We start from the raw sequence: 19,134 nt of genomic DNA, 5'->3' as shown, positions 1-19,134 counted from the left end.
GGACTTAGTAGCAAGTAGCAACTTGTTAATACCTCATTCATACAGAAGGAACTCCCTTCATTATATACCCCATCTTTGACATATATCTAGCATAAACTTTAATCAGTGTGTCACATGCTACTCCCAACTTTTAACTCATGAAACCTGTGTCTATTCTTTGTTCATACTAACTCCTAAGTCTCCTCCTGGATATTTCCTGTAATTGTGGCTTGACTAACCCACATTTATGGGCTCCAACAATGTTTCAAAGCCAAATTTGTTTGGAAAATGTGATTCTAAATGTAATTAAATTGATTTAAAATTTTCTCATCTCCAAGTATTCGCTCCTGGAAAATTATGCTGTATTCCCCTCACCTTGATGCTGACCTAGATCTTGACTTTCTGTTTTCAGAGACATGCCGCTTAGTTTCTTGAACACAAGGCTGCTCCACTTCCATTTCCTTTAAAATAAATAAAATCCAATTTTAAATGAAGCAAACAAAAATTACGAGTAAGAGGTTATATTCTATCAAGTATTGGACCAGAGATCTTGCTTCTTCAAATACTTTTCTTTGACTGAATCACTTAAGGCTAGTAATTTTTTTATCTACCTGTCAGAAAAAAAATTCTTTAACCAATTAGAAAATGAAAGTAACGATCACCCCTTCCTCTCTATGCAATAACATTACTGAAGTTACAATTTATCAAAGTAAAATTATGTCAGGGTATTTTGACACACTTTGAATAATAATAAAAATTTAATTAATTTTTTTTTACATATAAGGTATTTTATTTTTTCCGTTACATGTAAAGATAGTTCTCAACTTTTGTTTATACAAACTTTACAATTTCAGATTTTTCTCCCTCCCTCCCCTCCCCTAGACAGCAGGTAATCTGATATAGGTTATATCTATATATCTATATACATATACATACACACACACACACATATATATATCCATAATAACATTAATCCTATTTCTGCATTAATCCTGTTATAAGAGAAAAAAATCAGGGCAGTAATGCAAAACCTCAAAATAGAAAAAAAAAAACAATAGCACCCAAAACAAAAGAAATAGTATGGTTCAATCAGCATCTATACTCCACAGTTCTTTTTTTTTTTTCCCTTGGATTTGGAGATCCTCTTCTATCATGAGTTCCCTGGAACTCTTCTGTACCATTGCACTGGTGAGAAGAATATAGTCCATCACAGTAGGTCAACACTCAATGTTGATGATACTGTGTACAATGTTCTTCTGGTTCTGCTCATCTCACTCATCATCAGCTCACGTAAGACCCTCCAGGTTTCTCTAACTCCTCCTGCTCATCATTTCTTACAGCACAATAGTATTCCATTGTATTCATATACCACAACCTGTCCAGCCATTCCCCAATTGATGGGCACCCCCTCAACTTCCAATTCCTTGCTACCATGTAGAGAGCAGCTATAAATATTTTTGTACATGTGGGTCCCTTTCCCCTTTCCATGATTTCTTTGGGAAAAAGACCTAAAAGTGGAATTGCTGGGTCAAAGGGTATACACAGCTTTATCGCCCTTTGGGCATAATTCCAAATTGCTCTCCAGAATAGTTGGATCAGTTCACAGCTCCACCAACAATGAATTAGTGTTCCAATTTTCCCACAGCTTCTCCAACAATTTAATTAATTTTTGAAGCATATGTAAATCAGCAGAATTTAGAATCCAAAGTATTTCAAGACATGACAGGTAAATCCTAAGCAAATATGGAAAACTACTCAAACCGTTTTATAGTAAAGTCTTAGCCATTTCTACATTGAGCTGAAGGACTTTATTTTAGTTCATGGCAACATTAATTTATTTTTCACTATTATTAAACTTTCAAAGCTTTTTGAAACTGAAATGAATAATGTATAGCTTTCTAAATAACGCTTGGCAGTTGGTCAAAATACAATTACACATTCAAAACGCAAAATGTGCAAAGAAGAAAATTTTGCATATTAAACTTTACAATTCTGAAATGATTTTTCACCTGTTGATGTACTTTCTGCATATGTGGTTCATTTTGTGTCTGGAACGAAGTTTGGTAAGGTTGTTGTACTGGTGGTGCTGGAGGAATCACAGGCTGAGCCATAGGAGGAAATGGGGGCGTAGGAAGTAGTCCAAACCCTGGCATTTGTCCATTAGGAGGAAGAGGGACCTTAAAAAAAAGAGAGATCAAATTTCTTTTTCAATGTTTGTTGCCACAAATAATTTAGAGAACTCAAGAGTTATTCTCTGTATAATCAGCACTAAATCTAGGTTACAGAAACAATTTCAACTACTTTATATAACTTATGCTTTAATATCATAAAATAAAGCCTGTGTAATAGTTTCTATTTGTACTGTACTCTAAAATGTAATCAAATATTCATGCAAATTGAAATTTACACAAGCTCATATATGTTAAAAATGTGTAATAATGATAACATCCTTATTGTAAGATTATAAAACTTCCTTGGCACATAATAGGTGTTTAATACCTACTGATTGATGATAAATTTCAGGGGTTTGAATAGTATATCAAATAGAAAATCAGGTATAATAAAAAAGTAAAATTTAACATGTATCTGTTTTTGATCTGTAATTAACTGTGAATATAATTTAGAAAGGCTTAATTTTAACCTAAAAACATTTTGTATTACACTTGAACATTAGTAGAAATTGTCAGAAAAGTCAGAAAAACCCATTAGTAAATTATGAAAAACACTGAAATTAATTTTCTGTTCAAATTTTCAACAACTACTTTTATAGAAGGGGTTTTTGTTCAATGGACTCCACTGAAGGTTTGATGAAGCTCATGGAGCAATTCTCAGAATAATGGTTTTAAAATCTTAAATAAAATACATGGGATTACAAGGACAACCAATGACAATGAAATAGTAAAGAAGAAATGAAGTTCACAGACCTCAAATCAAACACTACTATTCTAGCTGAACTAAAACTGGCCATAATCTAGACAAGAAAATGTATCTACTTAAATAAATTTTTTGTAGGTTCTTGTCTTTATAATGGGATTAGCATCATAAAATACACAGATTCCTGAAAATTTTCTGATTTATCTTACTTTTTAATTTTTAGTATATAATTATATAGTATAAAGCTTTAGCTCTGAAGTTGAACAATTATTTGTTAAAATCTAAAAGCTTTCAGTGAAAGAATTCTAAGTCTTATAAAGGATAAGCCAATAGAACACAGTAACCACTCAAGCCCTGAGCTTCTTTTATTTCAAAAAGAAAAGTTTTTTTAGGTTCTCTTATTTCAATAAGGGAAAAGATTAAGGTTTTATAAAGAAACTATGTTAAAATATAAAACAATCCATGAAATTGATACCGTAGTCACTTCAACTCCTTTAAAATCCAATCTTCCTTAGTGGAGAGGGAAAAGCTCTAAAGGAATCTCTTTATATATGAACAAGGACGTCACCAAAGTCACTTCAGATGACATACACAAGGGTTAAATCAACAAGTATTTCTTATGTATCTACTAGTCTGATGGAGGTGACTACATGCAAACAACTGTGTAGAAACAAGATATATACAAGAAGTTCTCTCAGAAGGAAGATAGATAAAGGAAGCCCAAGGGTAAAAAACAAAATATTTCTGTCAGTATTACATAAACTGTTTAAAATTATAGGAAAAGGGCACCCTTCCAACCTCTTTATATAACAGAAATAGGTCTTAATACCTAAATCAGAGAAAGAAAATGATGCCAAACAATGCACCAAACATTCCTAGTGAACATGCATACAAAAATTTTATATTAAATATCTACAAATAGACTACAACAACATTATTAGAAAGTTTAGATACCACAACTAGACCGAATTTATATCATAAATGGAAGCTCGTTCAACATTTAAAAAATATAATTAATATAATAATGTTAATAATTAAAACCACATGATTATGCCATTGAATGCTAAAAAGGCTTTTAAAAAATAAAAATTCCGTTTCTAAAACACTAGAAAATGGAATCGGACATTTCCTTAGTGTAATAGCAAATAACTATCTAAAACCAAGAGCATACATCATATGTAATGGAGAAAAATTAAGAGGCCTTTTAGATTTGATCAAAAGTAGGGGGGGGGGGGGGCGGCGGCAGCTAGGTGGTGCAGTGAATAAAGCACCAGCCCTGGATTCAGGAGGACCTGAGTTCAAATCCGGCCTCAGATACTTGACACTTACTAGCTGTGTGACCCTGGGCAAGTCATTTAACCATCATTGCCCCCCAAGCCCCCAAAAAGTAAAGTAAGGATATCCATTATCACCACTACTATTTAACAGTTTTCTAGAAAACTAGGTACAAACTAGTACATAGAAATACTAGAAAGAAACCTAGTAAAAATACTAGAAAGAAATCAATGGAATTAGCATGAATAAAAAACAAAAATTATTACTTTTTATAGATGAAGTAAACTAAAAGAATTGAAACAATAAAGATAACAAAGTAGTGGGGCAATGAGGGTTAAGTGATGTGCCCAGGGTCACACAGCTAGTAAGTGTCAAGTGTCTGAGGATGGATTTGAACTCAGGTCCTCCTGAATTCAGGGCTGGTGCTTTACCCATTGCACCACCTAGCTGCCCCCAAAAGTAGTAGAATATTAAATACACACACACATCATTAGCATTCCTGTTTATTACCAGCAGTGGGCAGCTAGGTGGCACAATGGATAGAGTGCTGAGCATGGAATCAGGAAGACATGAGTTCAAATCTGACCTCAGACACTTACTAGCTTTCTGACCCTGGGTAAGCCATTTAACCCTGTTTACCTCAGTTTCCTCATCTGTAAAATGAGCTGGAGAAGGAAATGGAAAATGACGCCGGCGTCTTTACCAAGAAAATCCCAAATCAGGTCACAAAGAATTGGGTATGACCAAACAACAGTATTACCAGCTAAAAATTCAGCAGGAGGGGTTATAAAGAAATATTTGAGAATACTATCTACCAAGGTACACCCAGGATCTATAAAAATCTAACTAAAAACACTTTAGAGAGGTAAAGACTTAACGTTATTTTGTTTGTATGTGTGCTTTTGCTGGACTATGTATATTTGTTATAAGGGTTTTCATTTTTCTTTTTTAAAAAGTTGTTTACTAGGAGAGAGAAATGCTTGTAAAAAAATTTTTTTTAAAAGCAGATCTTTTTTTTTGGGGGGGGGGTGCCAGGGCAATGAGGGTTAAGTGACTTTCCCAGGGTCACACAGCTAGTGTCAAGTGTCTGAGGCTAGATTTGAACTCAGGTACTCCTGACTCCTGGGCTAGGGCTCTATCCACTGTGCCACCTAGCTGGCCCTAAAGCAGATCTTAACATTCTTGTTTCACCTTTTGCAGTATGGGGAAGCCCACATACCCTTTCTGATAATATTTTTAAATTGTATAAAAGAAAAATAAACAGACTGCAAAGGAAAAGTTATACTGAAATATATTTATTAAAACGATTAAAAAACCCAGCTCAGACTCCAGGGAAAGAACCAATATTTTAAAAAATCCTGATGTCAACAGAAGATAGCTTTTTAAAAAATATATATTTTTTCCCTTAATGACATTCAAAATTCACTTTCTCAAAATTTAATACCAGAAAAGAATCCTGTTTTCAGTATTTCTAATTCATACTTCGTTATTAAATTATAAAATTTTAGAAAGAGGTCAGAAGACCTAAATTTAAAATGTATGAGGTGATCTCTACCTGGTGATGTATTGGATCCTGTTGTACTCCCAACATTCTCTGCTGATAGGGATCTATATTTGGAAGCTGTGAATATGCTGGCTGCTGCATGCCATCTCCTGGAAATCCACTAGAAAGAAAAACAAAATGCTTTTAGAGAAGCCCAAAAACCATAAATTGTAAACCAGAATTAATATTAAGAACAAAGATTTGAACTAATAGCTTCTCAAGACCTCATCTACCTGTGAATACCCATCAATATGAACAATATCTTAATTTCTCTGTATTAAGGCAGTATGGCATAATGAAAAGGGTGCTCAAACTTGGAGTCAAGAGAGATCTGGGGGGAAAAGATTTATATTCTCCAAGACAAACTAGCTCTGTAACCAAAGGTAAGTCACTTCATCTCTTGAGCTTGTAAAATGGAGGTAATTATATCTCTAAGACCTACCTTGTAGGGGGTTGTAGAGAAATTCAAATGAGATAAGGTATCTATGGTACTTTGTAAGCCTTAAACAATAAATAAATATCATCGATTCTTGTTCTACAGGATATCTTGCATGTAACTGTGAGAGTTGGAATAACGCCCCCTGCTGGAAGGAACCTTTTGTGAACTCTGGCCTGAGGCAAGCCATGAGGCCTTGGAGTCAGGAAGTGATGTTTACTTGTAGGTACTGTTGATCAAAGTTGTCAGCCAATTAGCTTGGGGCTGTGTGTGTGTGGTCAGCTCTGTTTCTTGTGGGAGAGGGGAATTCTGGGAGAGAGAAGGGAAGAGAGAACACTTCCACGCAGGAGAGAGGGAGAGGGATGCTACGCAGCTGGTTCTTTTTGAAATTGCTGTTTCTGGGTGGTGGTGAGTTTTCGGGTTCTATTTTTTCCTTCCCCTATTCCCTTTTTCATTGTTCCTAGCTTTATTTATCTCACCTGTGTTTTAAAACTTTGTTCCCGTTACTAAACCCTGTTTTGTTTTTTGAAAGAGGCTGTTAATCCCCTTTTTACCCCAATATTAAGGCAAGCTCCCCAATTAACTCTCCCCATACTAAATTTGGCCCTTACCATAACATCACCTATATTTTTATGAGTTAAAATTTAATCATTAACCAAAGATAATGAAAAAATGATTTTATATGCTTCTATGAATTAGCTTCATCTCAGACTTCTAAATAATAATGATCTTCAGTTTGTTATTCTTTAGACTTAAGTCACTTACAATGGAGGCTGAGGAAGAGAAGGAGAAACAGAAGAATCTTCTTTCTTTGATTCTTCAGCAGCTTCTGGCTCATCATCATAATCAAATCTATCTAATAACTTCTGGAAAAAAAAATTATTTTTCAATGCTTTCTTTAAAAAAAAAAGTCAACAATTACCTCATATTACGGTTAATATAAAACTAGCTATTTAAACATTTTTAGAATAAAAGCTTACCTTGGAACACAGAATCATAAAATACAATATACACTAACATACACATATATTTTAAAGTATGCTTAGATAACATTTCTTCTGTTAGCAAAATATCTAATTTCAAATCAGTAAGAAGTTCAGAAAGTCATTTTTAAAAAACAGACAAAATAAGTTATTAATTTAGCTTATATACTTACTTTGCATGTCTAGAGAAATTATATATTATGCATTAATAAAAATATTTAAGAAACAAAACAGTGACTGCTGGCTTTAAAATATAATTTCTTGGGGCAGCTAGATGGCGCAGTGGATAAAGCACTGGCCTTGGATTCAGGAGGACCTGAGTTCAAATCCAGCCTCAGACACTTGACACTAGCTGTGTGACCCTGGGCAAGTCACTTAACCCTCATTGCCCCCCCCCAATATATATATATATATATATATATATATATATATATATATATATATATATATATATATATATATATATATATATATATATATATATAATTTGTTCACCACAAGAATATTATACAGGCCAAGAACAAAGATTAGGAAAAATTTCAAAAAATATATCCCAAAATACTACCATTATATGGTTTGGGTTGGGTTGTTTGTTTTTTTTTTTTGGCCACTGGTGAATGATGTATATATGCCATAGGATTAAAAAGTCAAACAATCTCATTTTAAGCAAAGAGAAGAATTTGAATACTGGTTCTTTTCCTTCTTTCCTGAAACACAGCAAATCACTGTTACCTGCTACCTCAAATAAAAACTTTCTCTTCATAAAGATACAGTGGCAATGGTATCATGTAAAAGAAAAATTTTCTGACTTAAAAAATGAATCATTACACACTGAGTGAAAACTGATTAAAATCAACTAGTCTATAGAAATGATCCTCACAAGGAGTATACTTGATCCTCTTTACTGTACTCTCACATGCCCACCAGTATGTGATTACCAACAAAATGATTGTATTATGTGTACATCTATACTTAACACCTAATCAACTTCCTTTTGGAATAGTTTTTGTCCATAGCTAACAAACATTTATGATATGACTTCTTTTTTAAAAAATATGATTTCTTTTTAACATTCTTTTTTTTTTCCATTTTAAATTGTGAGTTTAGAATTCTCTCCCTCTCTCCGGTCTCTCTCCCACCTATTGAGAAGGCAAACAAAATAATACTCATTTTATATGTGAAATCATGCAAAACATATTTTCATTGTGATATAACTTTTAATACCAATGTGTGCAATAGGATTAATATTTCTTCTGAAATTCAAACAATAAAATGAAATTGAGATTAAATATACTCAGAAGGGAGCACATATTTCCAAACAGAAGTTGTTAGTTCAGTATTTCTAAAAATAGGTATCAATATGAAGAATTAGGTACAACAAAAACATCCAAATTAAATCTGTGATAAAATCTGAAATGAGTTATTTATATGCACTTTGGGAATGCATTAATAGGATGTTTTGGGGGAGTAGATTAGCCCTTCCAATCAGGTGTTGATTTTACAATTATTAAAATTATTCTGTAATTCTTGTGCATACAGACTGATAATATGGGGAAGCTGGTGCAGAAGACTGCTGAGTAGTAGAGAGAAACCAGCCAGTGAAAATGATGATAAATTTCTGTGGGCAGTAAGGTGGGGTTCAATAGCTCAAACACTGAGAGCTGATTGAAAAATTAAGGGAAATGGCCTACCTTATCAAATGTAGTTTTTTGCTCAGGTTGGGGAAAGGAAGCTTTTTGTTCAGGTGGTTGTGTCGTTGTAGTCTTCAACTGAGCTGTTATAGCTTGAACCTGAGCCATCACAGAATTATCAATGGCTGGAGACTGGGGTTTTGAAGGTTGTTGGAAAGTTTGAAGAATTTGCTGAAGCTTAACAAATGAGAAATTCAATAAGCTATATTCTGGTAGGTGCATAGTATAAAAAAGCATTATCAAGAAATACAATGAATAGTGAGACAAATTAATACAGGTAGGGAAACTAAATAGATTCTGTTTCCTCTTGATAAGGTTTTTCACGTTCTGTTTTGCATGGGAAAAGAGTGTACAGTAAAGAAAGAAAGGCAAATTGGAAAAGGTTTCTGCTCTCTAAAATCAAATTTTAAGGGAAAAAGTAATAAATGGATTGTTACCCCCTTGATTTCTTTTTATATATATTCCATCATCCCGTGCTCCTGTAAACTGAGCTATCTCAACAAAACTGTATCACTAACAACCCTCACCAATGTAAGGTGGGCTCCTTTTCTATTTTTGCCCTGCCACAGTGCCTTGCACAGACTAAAGATTTATTAAATGTTTGTTTCTGTTAAAGGACAATGACCTTTACGAATAACATTCTTTTGTGTGCTTGAGTTTTACTGAGCTTACCTGTTGTCCTTGGGTTGTCTGAAATAACTGGGCCACTGCTGCAAAGGCATCTGAGCTTGGCAACTGTGGCATAGTTGGTACTGAATTTGTAGTGACTTGTGGAGGTTCAGTAGAAACTTTTATTGGGGGTGGAGGTGAACCTACAAGAAAATGAATTAGAAAAGTGTAACATCTTAGTAATAGTTCTCAAAATGTTATCTTTATTAGAGTACTATATTGGTGTCAACAACTGCATTCTCCTCTGACCCAAATATTTTATTTTATCTTCTATTAAATAGAGCTATGTAATTTAATTCACAAAACATATTCTAAGGTATGTTCAGTAAGTACAAATAAATAAAAAGTAACAATAATTACTAGCTTTTATTCTACTAAGTCTGTTAGGTTATTAATCATTGCATATTCAATTATATATCTGAGTATTAAGAACTGAAATATAGAAGAATTTCACAAATACACAATCGAATTTATAGTTAACAAATTGTAAAACAAAACCCCAAAATTCTTACACTTGAGCCAAAGATATGTGCTTCACAAAAATCACTAGGTTAGATAAATTCACAGGTTAACATTTTAGATGATCATACCTTCATTATTAGTAACATTTTCTGGCACAGAGGCAGCACTAGTAGCTCCTGCTGCCATGTCCAAAAGAGGCTGAATAATTTCAATTTTGAACACTCCATTTTTTTGCCAAAGGTTCAGAACACGAACTATTTTACTCTGTTGTGTGAGGGGGAGGGAAAAGACATGCAATAAATATATGTCAAAAACAATACATTCTTAAATATTTTTGTCAAAAAAGTATTTAAAGTAAAAGCAAGAACATTTATATCAATATGGAAAGAAAAGATTCTTTCTTTACCAAACAAATGTACAAACATGGATAGAGGTGTTAGATTTGAAATCAGGAAGACCAAAGTTCAAACTTGGCTTCTTAATAGTTCTGTGACCCTGGGCAAATCTCTTTGGTCTATGTTTCTTTATTTGTAAAATGGGGGTGAAAATAATAGCACCTACTTCTCAGAGTGGTTGTGAGGTTTAGATGAGATAATATGTCTAAAGTACTTTGTAAACCTTAAAAAAAGGCTAGCCATTATTATTATTATTAAATGGAATAATTGTGGATTTGATAATGTAAAATAAAAGTATGAGGATTTTGGATGACAAAAATATATATACACATATGTATACACATATATAAAATTAAAAAAAGTCTACATGAAAAATCTTTATGGCAATATTCCTTAAAATGGAAAGGAACTATGGTTATGTCAGTGGAGAACTCTACCAAAACAGTTATGACTTGGTAGCTAAGTCCTAGGGACATAGTTTTAATTATCTAAGGAAAATAGGGGGAAATATCTTGCACAATGTCAAAGTTTCAAATATGAAATCAAGCTCAACATTTTCCCCATAATGCCAGTCTTCTATTTGGGTCATTATGAAGCTCAAATAACAAATATATCTGACATAAATGTATCACATACAAACTATCAAAGTAATATCCACTTCCAAGTAGAAATGATCAAAGTAGATGAACAGTTTTCATAGAAGAAAAGACAAATACTAATAAATATTAATAAATGCACATCCCAAAAGTTGTTCCCACTTCTTAATAATCTAAGAAGCATGAGATGACTTTATACATGTTATAACCATCAAGTTGGTCCAACCAGATTAAAAAAAAGAATGAGATTCAATATTGGAAGGGATATAGGAGAACAATCTTAAATATTCCTGTTGGCACTATAAATTGTTATGAGCCTTTAGGAAAACAATCTGGCCATACAAATAACAAAACTGATTGTACCCTAAAACCCAAGAATCACAATACTATTATCCTAAAGTTTCAGCACATACAAACATCCATAGGAACTTTATAATACCAAAAATTAGAATACCTTACACATTCAATGACTGCCCTGCTAATGAATAAAATTGAATTTTATATGTAAATGTAATAAAAAAAACCCTGAAATTAAAAGCACATAAATGCAAAAATTAGCCCCAGGTCAAATGATGATTAAAGAAATCCAATGAGGAACTAAAGTGATTTCTTTTATCTCAAACTTGCATAAAAATCCACCCAGAAGGGCAGCTAGGTGGCACAGTGGATAGAGCACTGGCCCTGGAGTCAGAAGGACCTGAGTTCAAATCCGGCCTCAGACACTTAACACTTACTAGCTGTGTGACCCTGGGCAAGTCACTTAACCCCAATTGCCTCACCAAAAAAAAAAAAAAATCCATCCAGAAGCCAACATATAATAGGAAGGAGGGGCACCAGCAAGATCAATAACACCAGCACAGTCAAACAAGTCGGAAGCCTGCTAGTGCAAGCAGATAAGGACTAGTCTATGTCTTAAGGCAGAAAGAATAGAGGGTCCTTCCAGAAAGCCTCAGAGTGGTGAGAATTCAACAACAAAGGACCTTGGAAACCAACAGAGCAATAGAGAAGTGCAGCTATGGTACCGACCACTACCACCAAATGAGAACACCCCAAGGCTAAAAGGTCCCTAGAACTCATTGTTATGAGACATCACAGAGGTTTCTGAATACCTAAGAATATGGACCTCAAAGTGGGGAGGGACCCTAAGCCTATGAGGTAGGAATCAGCATAGGAACCCAGGGCAAGATGAAATATGGCTGAGTGCATCAATGGGCTGTGACTGACCCCGACACAAAGCCCCAATTCAGGAACTAAGACCAGAGAGATGAGAAAACAAAAGAAGACACCGACCTCTATAAAGAATTATTGTAGATCCAAAGATGCCCAAAGACCCAACCTAGGAGTGAATAACTCCATAACAACTGCAAGCAGGGACTCAAAGGAAAAAATGGATTTTCCATAAGGACTACATGAATACCTAGAAAAAAAATGAAGCAAGAGATAAAATATGAAATAAAAGCTACATAGGAAAGAATTGGAAGGAGAATAAACAGCATAAAGAGAAAATGATAAAACTTACCCAAGGAACAGATTCCCTGAAAATTAGGAAAGATCAAAAAGAAACCAATGACTTCATAAGACAAGAAATAATAGAAGAAAGCCAAAAGATTGGAAAAATGGAAAATGTTAGATATCTGACTTTAAAAGTATCTGACATGAAAAATCAGGTTGATGAGATAATTTAAGAATCACTGAATTTCATGGAAAAAAACCCATGATTTAAAAAAAAAAAGGCCTGAACACTAGGTTTTAAGAATTCATGAATTAAAACTGCTTATATCTATTAGAACCTGAGAGCAAATTCAGTGAATTAACAAGCATTTATTAAGCATTTACTATAATCTAGGCTCTATGCTAAGCACTGGGGATACAAAGAGAGGGAAAAACACACGTCTACCTTCAAGGGACTCACATTCTAACATTGTCAAATCTATGTTTTAAGATCACTTTGACAGGGGACAGCTAGGTGGCGCAGTGGATAGCGCACTGGCCCTGGATTCAGGAAGACCTGAGTTCAAATCCGGCCTCAGACACTTGACACTTACTAGCTGTGTGACCCTGGGCAAGTCACTTAACCCCAATTGCCTCAACAAAAACAAAACAAAACAAAACAAAACTTAAAAAAAAAAAAGATCACTTTGACAGCTGAGTAAAACATACACTGGAGTAGTGGGCAGGCAAGGAAGTCAATGAGAAGGCTACCAAAATAATCAAAGTATGAGGCGAGGAGAGATTGTACCAGGGTGTTGGCTATGCAAGTGGAGAAAATAAATGTATGAAAGAAAAAAAATTATAAGTTTCAGTATCAGATATTTGGGGTGAAATCATGTGAGGGTTGAAGACAGCACTGAGGTTGGAAGCCTGGGTGACTGGGAGGATTGATAGTAGTCTCAACATTAAAAGGACAGCTTGAGAGACAAGAGAGTTTCAATATATGTTAATTAACTTGGAGCTGTCCAATAAGCATTTTATGTTTTCCAGAATGGACGTTAAAAAGAAATTAGGGCTGGATGTAGACATGAGAATCATCTACATAGAAATAATTGAACCCATGGGAGCTGATGAGATCGCCAAATGAAACAATATAAAATGAAATGGGAAAAGGACCCAGAGAAGAACCTTAGGCAACACACCTATGCTTAGTAGATGTGATCTAGAGGAAGATCCAATACAGGAGACTAAAAAGGAACAGTCAGACAAAAAGGAGGAGAACCAGTAAAGAACAATATAATGAAAACATAGAGAAGTACAAGTACCAGGGTGAGGATGATTGACAGGGTCAAGAGCTGCAGAGGTCAAGAAGGATGAGAACTGAGAAAAGGCCCTTTTGTATATGACAAATAAGATATCATTGATAATTATGGAGAAAGCAGTTCCAATGTGGTCTAGAAATACATTAAACCTAACAGGAAATAACTGGGAATAGGGGGCTGGTCAAATAGAAGGATGATACTCAAGGAGGAATAGTCACAAATACAACAAACATCTTGATCCTAAAGGAGATGTTCAAAGAAAATTTTTAAAAAGGAAAAGAACTAGAATCTAAGGAGTGGGAGGCATCCCTTAATTAGGGGATAGCAGAACAAAACTGGTAAATTAATGTAATAGAATATTATTAAATCATAAGAAACAAAGAAAAACAATTTCAAAAAATCCTATGATAAAGAGTGAAGTGAGTAGAACCAAGAGAACAATTTATTCAAGGACAACACCACTAAAGAAAAACAGCTCTGAAATGCAATGATCAACCATATCTCCTGAGGACCTGTGATGAAAGCATGTTCATTTCTTAACTAATGAAAAAGGTGATGAATTCAAGCTTAATAAAAAGAAACACTTTTTGGGAAATGGCCACTCTATGAATTCATTTTTCCTGCTGTTTATCTCTTGTAAGGGTTTGGTTTTCCCCCCTTTTTCTCTGTTTTAACTAGAGAGATGCTGGCAGGGAAAGGTGAATTGGCAATAGTGATAACAAAGAAAAGGGCGCTATGGGGGAAAAAAATTTTATATATTTATATATATATGTATAAATGCACAGAGAAGAAATTTAAAGGGAAGCACAGACAAGCTGCACAATCAGAAAGCAGCAGGCAGTATAAAGTATAAATTCGGTTTTTTGAGCAATCTTTTTCTGTTCTGTGGACAAGGAATGATCTTTAATTTGATGTTTAAGTTTAGAATTAAAAAAAAATTTAAACTACATATATTAACTATTTAAGAATTTTTAAAGCATTAAATAAACTGGGCAAACTAGGTGGTGCAGTGGATAAAGCACCCACCAGCCCTGGATTAAGGAGGACCCGAGTTCAAATCCAATCTCAGACACTTGACAGTAGCTGTGTGACCCTGGGCAAGTTAATTAACTGTCCTTGCCCTGCCCCAAACAAACAAAAACGTTAAATAAACCAATGAATTAACAAGTATTTATTAGCCACTTATGTATCAGGGACTGTGGTAGTTAGCATGGGTGATATAAAACCAAAAATGGAACAGTTCCTACCCTCATGGAGCTTATACTATTCTCAGTCCAGTATGTAAATGAATGTGATGGAATATTCCTGCCCCAGGAAGAATGGCGATTATAACAAATTATAAACAGAAACATGGGAGAAATCATATGAATTGATGCAGAGTAAGCAACACCAGAACTATAATGATTCACACAAACATGAGGGGAAACGATATTGAAATATCTAAAAACTCTAGCCAAAGCAGCAACCTCATGTCATGAATTAAAAAACACTGATGACAAAACATATTTCCCACCTAAGAGGTAATGGACTAAAGGTACAAAATGAGTTATATTTTCTCAAACATGGACAATTTTGCATTTTTTTGCATGACTATACATATTTTTATTACAAGGGAGAGCTTCTATTGGGCAGAAGAAAAATGAGTGTTGATAACTTTTTTTAAAATGTCATTTTAAAAGAAAAGAAAAAAAACAAGGTTGGGCAGCTAGGTGGCGCAGAGGATAGAGCACTGGCCCTGGATTCAGGAGGACTTGAGTTCAAATCCAGCCTCAGACACTTAACACTTACTAGCTGTGTAACCTTGGGCAAGTCACTTAACCCCAACTACCCCACCAAAAAAAGAAAAAGGGTCATTTAAAAAACTACACAGAATGATGAGTGAGATGAGCAGAACCAGAACATTGTACACAGTATCATCAACATTATATGTTGATCAACTGTGATAGACTAGATTTTTCTCACCAATACAACGGTACAAGAAAGTTCCAAAGGACTCATGATGGAAAAGACTCTCCAAATCCAGGAAAAAAAAAAAAGAACTGTGGAATATGGATGCTGATTCAACTGTACTCTTTCTTTTGTTTCTGGTGCTGTTTTTCTTTTTTGAGGTTTTTTTCCTTTTTGTTCTGATTCTTCTCTTATAACATGACTAATGCAGAAATATGTTTAGTGTTATTATACATATATATATATATATATATATATATATATATATGTATAAAAACCTATATCAGATTACCTGCTATCTAGGGGAGTCGGGGAGGGAGAAAAATTTGAAATGGGAAATCTTATAAAAACAAATGTTGTAAACTATCTCTACATGTAACTGGAAAATAAGAAAATACTTTTATTAAAAAAACTACAAAGAAAAGTAGAAGACACAAAAATAGGACAATTATGCTACTACCTTATTAAATATTTCTTTTAAAAATATACTTAAGATCCACATGTATGAAAATATTTATAGCTGCTCTTTTTGTGGTAGCAAAGAATTAGAAATTGAAGGGATGCCCATCAATTGGGGAATGGCTAAACAACTTGTGGTATACAAATGTCATGGAATATTGTTGTGTTGTAAGGAATGATAAGCAGATGGATTTCAGAAAAAAACCTGGAAAGACTTACATGAATTGATGCTAAGTGAAATGAGCAGAACCAAGAGAAAATTGTACACAGTATCAACAACATAGTGTGATCAACTGCGACAGACAACTCTTCTCAGCAACACAACGACCCAAGACAATGCCAAGGGACTTAACAGAGGAAAATGCTCTCCACATTCAGAAAAAGAACTATGGAATCTGAATGTAGATTGAAGCATATTATTTTCACTTTTGTGGCTGCTTTTTTGTTATTGTACTTGTTTATTGTTGTAGTTTTTCCCCTTTGGTTTTGATTCTTCTCTTACAACAAGACTAATGTGGAAATATGTTTAACATGATTGTAATGTATAACCTGTATCAAATTGCTTACTGGCCTCAGGAGAGGGGAGGGAAGAAAGAGTGGGAGAAAAATTTGGAACTCAAATATCTTTACATGTAATTGGGGGAAAAAAAATTTCGTAAAAATATACTTAATAGAAATTCATTTAATACAATCCTTTTTCCAACACATATACTGCTAAACAAAGATAGTGGTAATCAGGAGACTGGACTGATAAATTTATGCTCTACAACCTCAACTAGATCACTGTAGCAATTCAATCACTTTACTTCTGTTTCTCACTGATGCATCACCTCTTCTCTCCTCAAGCCTTCTAAAGCACTTCCTTTCCCAAATATTTTCGTCTTAAGACCTCAATTCATATTTAGTAACCTTCCCCATTCTTCTCTAGTTTAGGCCATCAAAACATTTTTAAAAAATTATTCTTATGCTCTCAATACGTTTTAACTCTATGACTTTTGAGGACATTAAGGTTCTGAGGAAATACTTCGATCATACCCACCTATTAGAATGACATTGAATATATCCTTGTGTTGTCCCTTTTTGATTGTTCCTTCCTTCATACCCCTTCATACCCCTTTTGAATGTCAGGTTTTCTTCTCAGGTTTTTGTTAGGAATAGTAATATAACAGTCCTCCATTTCACTAAAGATTTGTGTTTTTAAGCTTTTAGTTTTGATGGATGTTACTTTGGGTGGCAAAACTATCTTTTACCTTTTGGAATATTGTATTCTAAGCTTTCCTCTAGGTTATAATAGAGGCTGCCACATCTTGAATTATCCTGACTTTTTTTTCTACTCGAATCTCCTTTTTGGCTGTTTGCATTATTTTTCCTTTAACCTGGGAAATCTGAATTTTGGCTGTGACATATATGTGTTCATTTTAGTGTTTCTTTCAGGAGGTAATTGGTGGATAGTTTCTATTTTTTGCTTTGATTTATGGCTTTAATAGATCTGAATTGTTATTCAGGATTTCAAGTGATATTCAGGCTCATTTTTTGTTCATGGCTTTCAGGTAGTACTTTGATTGTTAAATCAGCTCTCATCTTGTTTTCCAAGTTGGTTGTGTAGTCTTTTGACTTAAAAAATTTTATTACTGTCTCATGGAATCATTAATATTTGCTTGATTGAATCTAATTTTCAGGTAGTCTGGAACTGTTAATTCTCTTTCCAAGCCTTTATTCCAAAGCTCTCATTTAATTTAAAATATTTCAAAATGCCTTTTTAATCTCTTAATTTCTTCCAGGAATTTTATTAATCTCATGATCAAGCTGTTTTTCTTTAAAGTGTTGCTTATAGATATTCTGAAGTTTTGTCTTATTCATACCCAATCAATTTTACCCAATTCCCCATCCCTCATATTTAATGGAGGAAACTGAGGCCATGCACTGAGAACTTCTTCACCTTGCCTTCTATGTCCTCTCTCTTCTCCATGCTTTAGTATGATTAAGGAGTAGAGCAGCCCCTTCTCCTTGCTGACATCAACCTCTTTTCATCTTTTATAGAAGACTATCACGACTATTATTCCCACTCTCTCCTACATTCAGACTCTATAATCTGTTCTCTAATCTCATTACTCAAATGAAATCGCTCTCTCCAAAGTCACAAATAATCAATTAACAAATGTAATAGCCTTTCCTCAATCCTCATCCTTCCTGACCTCAGCTCTAGCACTATCTTCTGCAGGAGGCCCTTTCTAAGCCTCAGAACTATCAGTGCCTTCTCTAAGATAAATCTGAATATGCTTTGTATGTTAAGAGAGGGAGAATGGGAAAAGATGGGATGGGAAAGAAGATGGGCAGGGAGAATGAGAGAAAAAGGAGGTAACGAGTAAATAGTATCACTCTAAGTTTGGAAGTAAAATCCTTAAGAAGCAGCGATTTCACTTGTCTTTGTATCGCTATTACATACAAGGGACTAAGTGCTTGCTAATTGATCGGTTTTTAATATTGAAGAGTTTTTGCTCATTGATGACTAAGTTGTAATAAAAAGTATTTATTTAAATAAGTATCTAATTCACGACCTGTTACAATAAATGTGAATAAACCTCTTCTGGCCAACACTAAAAACTATAAAAATACTGACAATGTCTTACATTATTTCTTCTGAATTCCAATTTAAAGATTCAACATAAAACTCAATCCACAAGATAACCAAAAACATAAAAGAGAAATATTGGGGGCAGCTAGGTGGCACAGTGGATAAAGTACTGGCCCTGGATTCAGGAGTACCTGAGTTCAAATTCGGCATCAGATACTTGACATGTACTAGCTTTGTGACCCTGGGCAGGTCACTTAATCCCCATTGCCCCGCGCAAAAAAAAAAAAAAAAAAAGAGAGAGAATATGGAAACTAAACTGACATTAGAAAATAAAATTAAACCATATTGTACATTTTATGAAAAGTCCAAATCACATGCTAATATCATAATCAAATCAATGGGCATAAAGACGTTTGGTGTTGAGGCCACAAATAATGGGGAAAGCGTCATGGGAAAATTGAGAGATTTAGGAAGCAGAAATAAATAGGAGAGTTTCA

General features: G+C 34.2%; 1 protein-coding gene across 6 annotated transcripts in view; it reads right to left on the bottom strand.

Moving 5' to 3' along the window:
• SCAF4 (SR-related CTD associated factor 4) overlaps positions 1-19,134 on the bottom strand; it is a 116,725-nt gene that overhangs the window by 48,264 nt on the left and 49,327 nt on the right. For 2 of the 6 annotated variants that reach the window (XM_043993027.1, XM_043993029.1), the window contains exons 5-11: positions 10,041-10,176; positions 9,454-9,593; positions 8,782-8,958; positions 6,873-6,973; positions 5,684-5,792; positions 1,989-2,156; positions 367-440 (exon numbers count right to left, since the gene is read on the bottom strand). In XM_043993027.1, coding sequence (XP_043848962.1) covers positions 367-440; positions 1,989-2,156; positions 5,684-5,792; positions 6,873-6,973; positions 8,782-8,958; positions 9,454-9,593; positions 10,041-10,176 — 905 coding nt within the window. Of the gene's footprint in view, positions 1-354; positions 441-1,988; positions 2,157-5,683; positions 5,793-6,872; positions 6,974-8,781; positions 8,959-9,453; positions 9,594-10,040; positions 10,177-19,134 lie in introns of all 6 variants that reach the window. The other 4 variants (XM_043993028.1, XM_043993031.1, XM_043993026.1 and 1 more) reach the window with 3 other exon arrangements.

Source organism: Dromiciops gliroides, chromosome 3 (genome assembly GCF_019393635.1).
Source record: "Dromiciops gliroides isolate mDroGli1 chromosome 3, mDroGli1.pri, whole genome shotgun sequence".
NCBI classification, from domain to species: Eukaryota; Metazoa; Chordata; class Mammalia; order Microbiotheria; family Microbiotheriidae; genus Dromiciops; species Dromiciops gliroides.
Note: the sequence above shows the minus strand (reverse complement) of the source record. Positions and strands in the feature narration are given on the sequence as shown.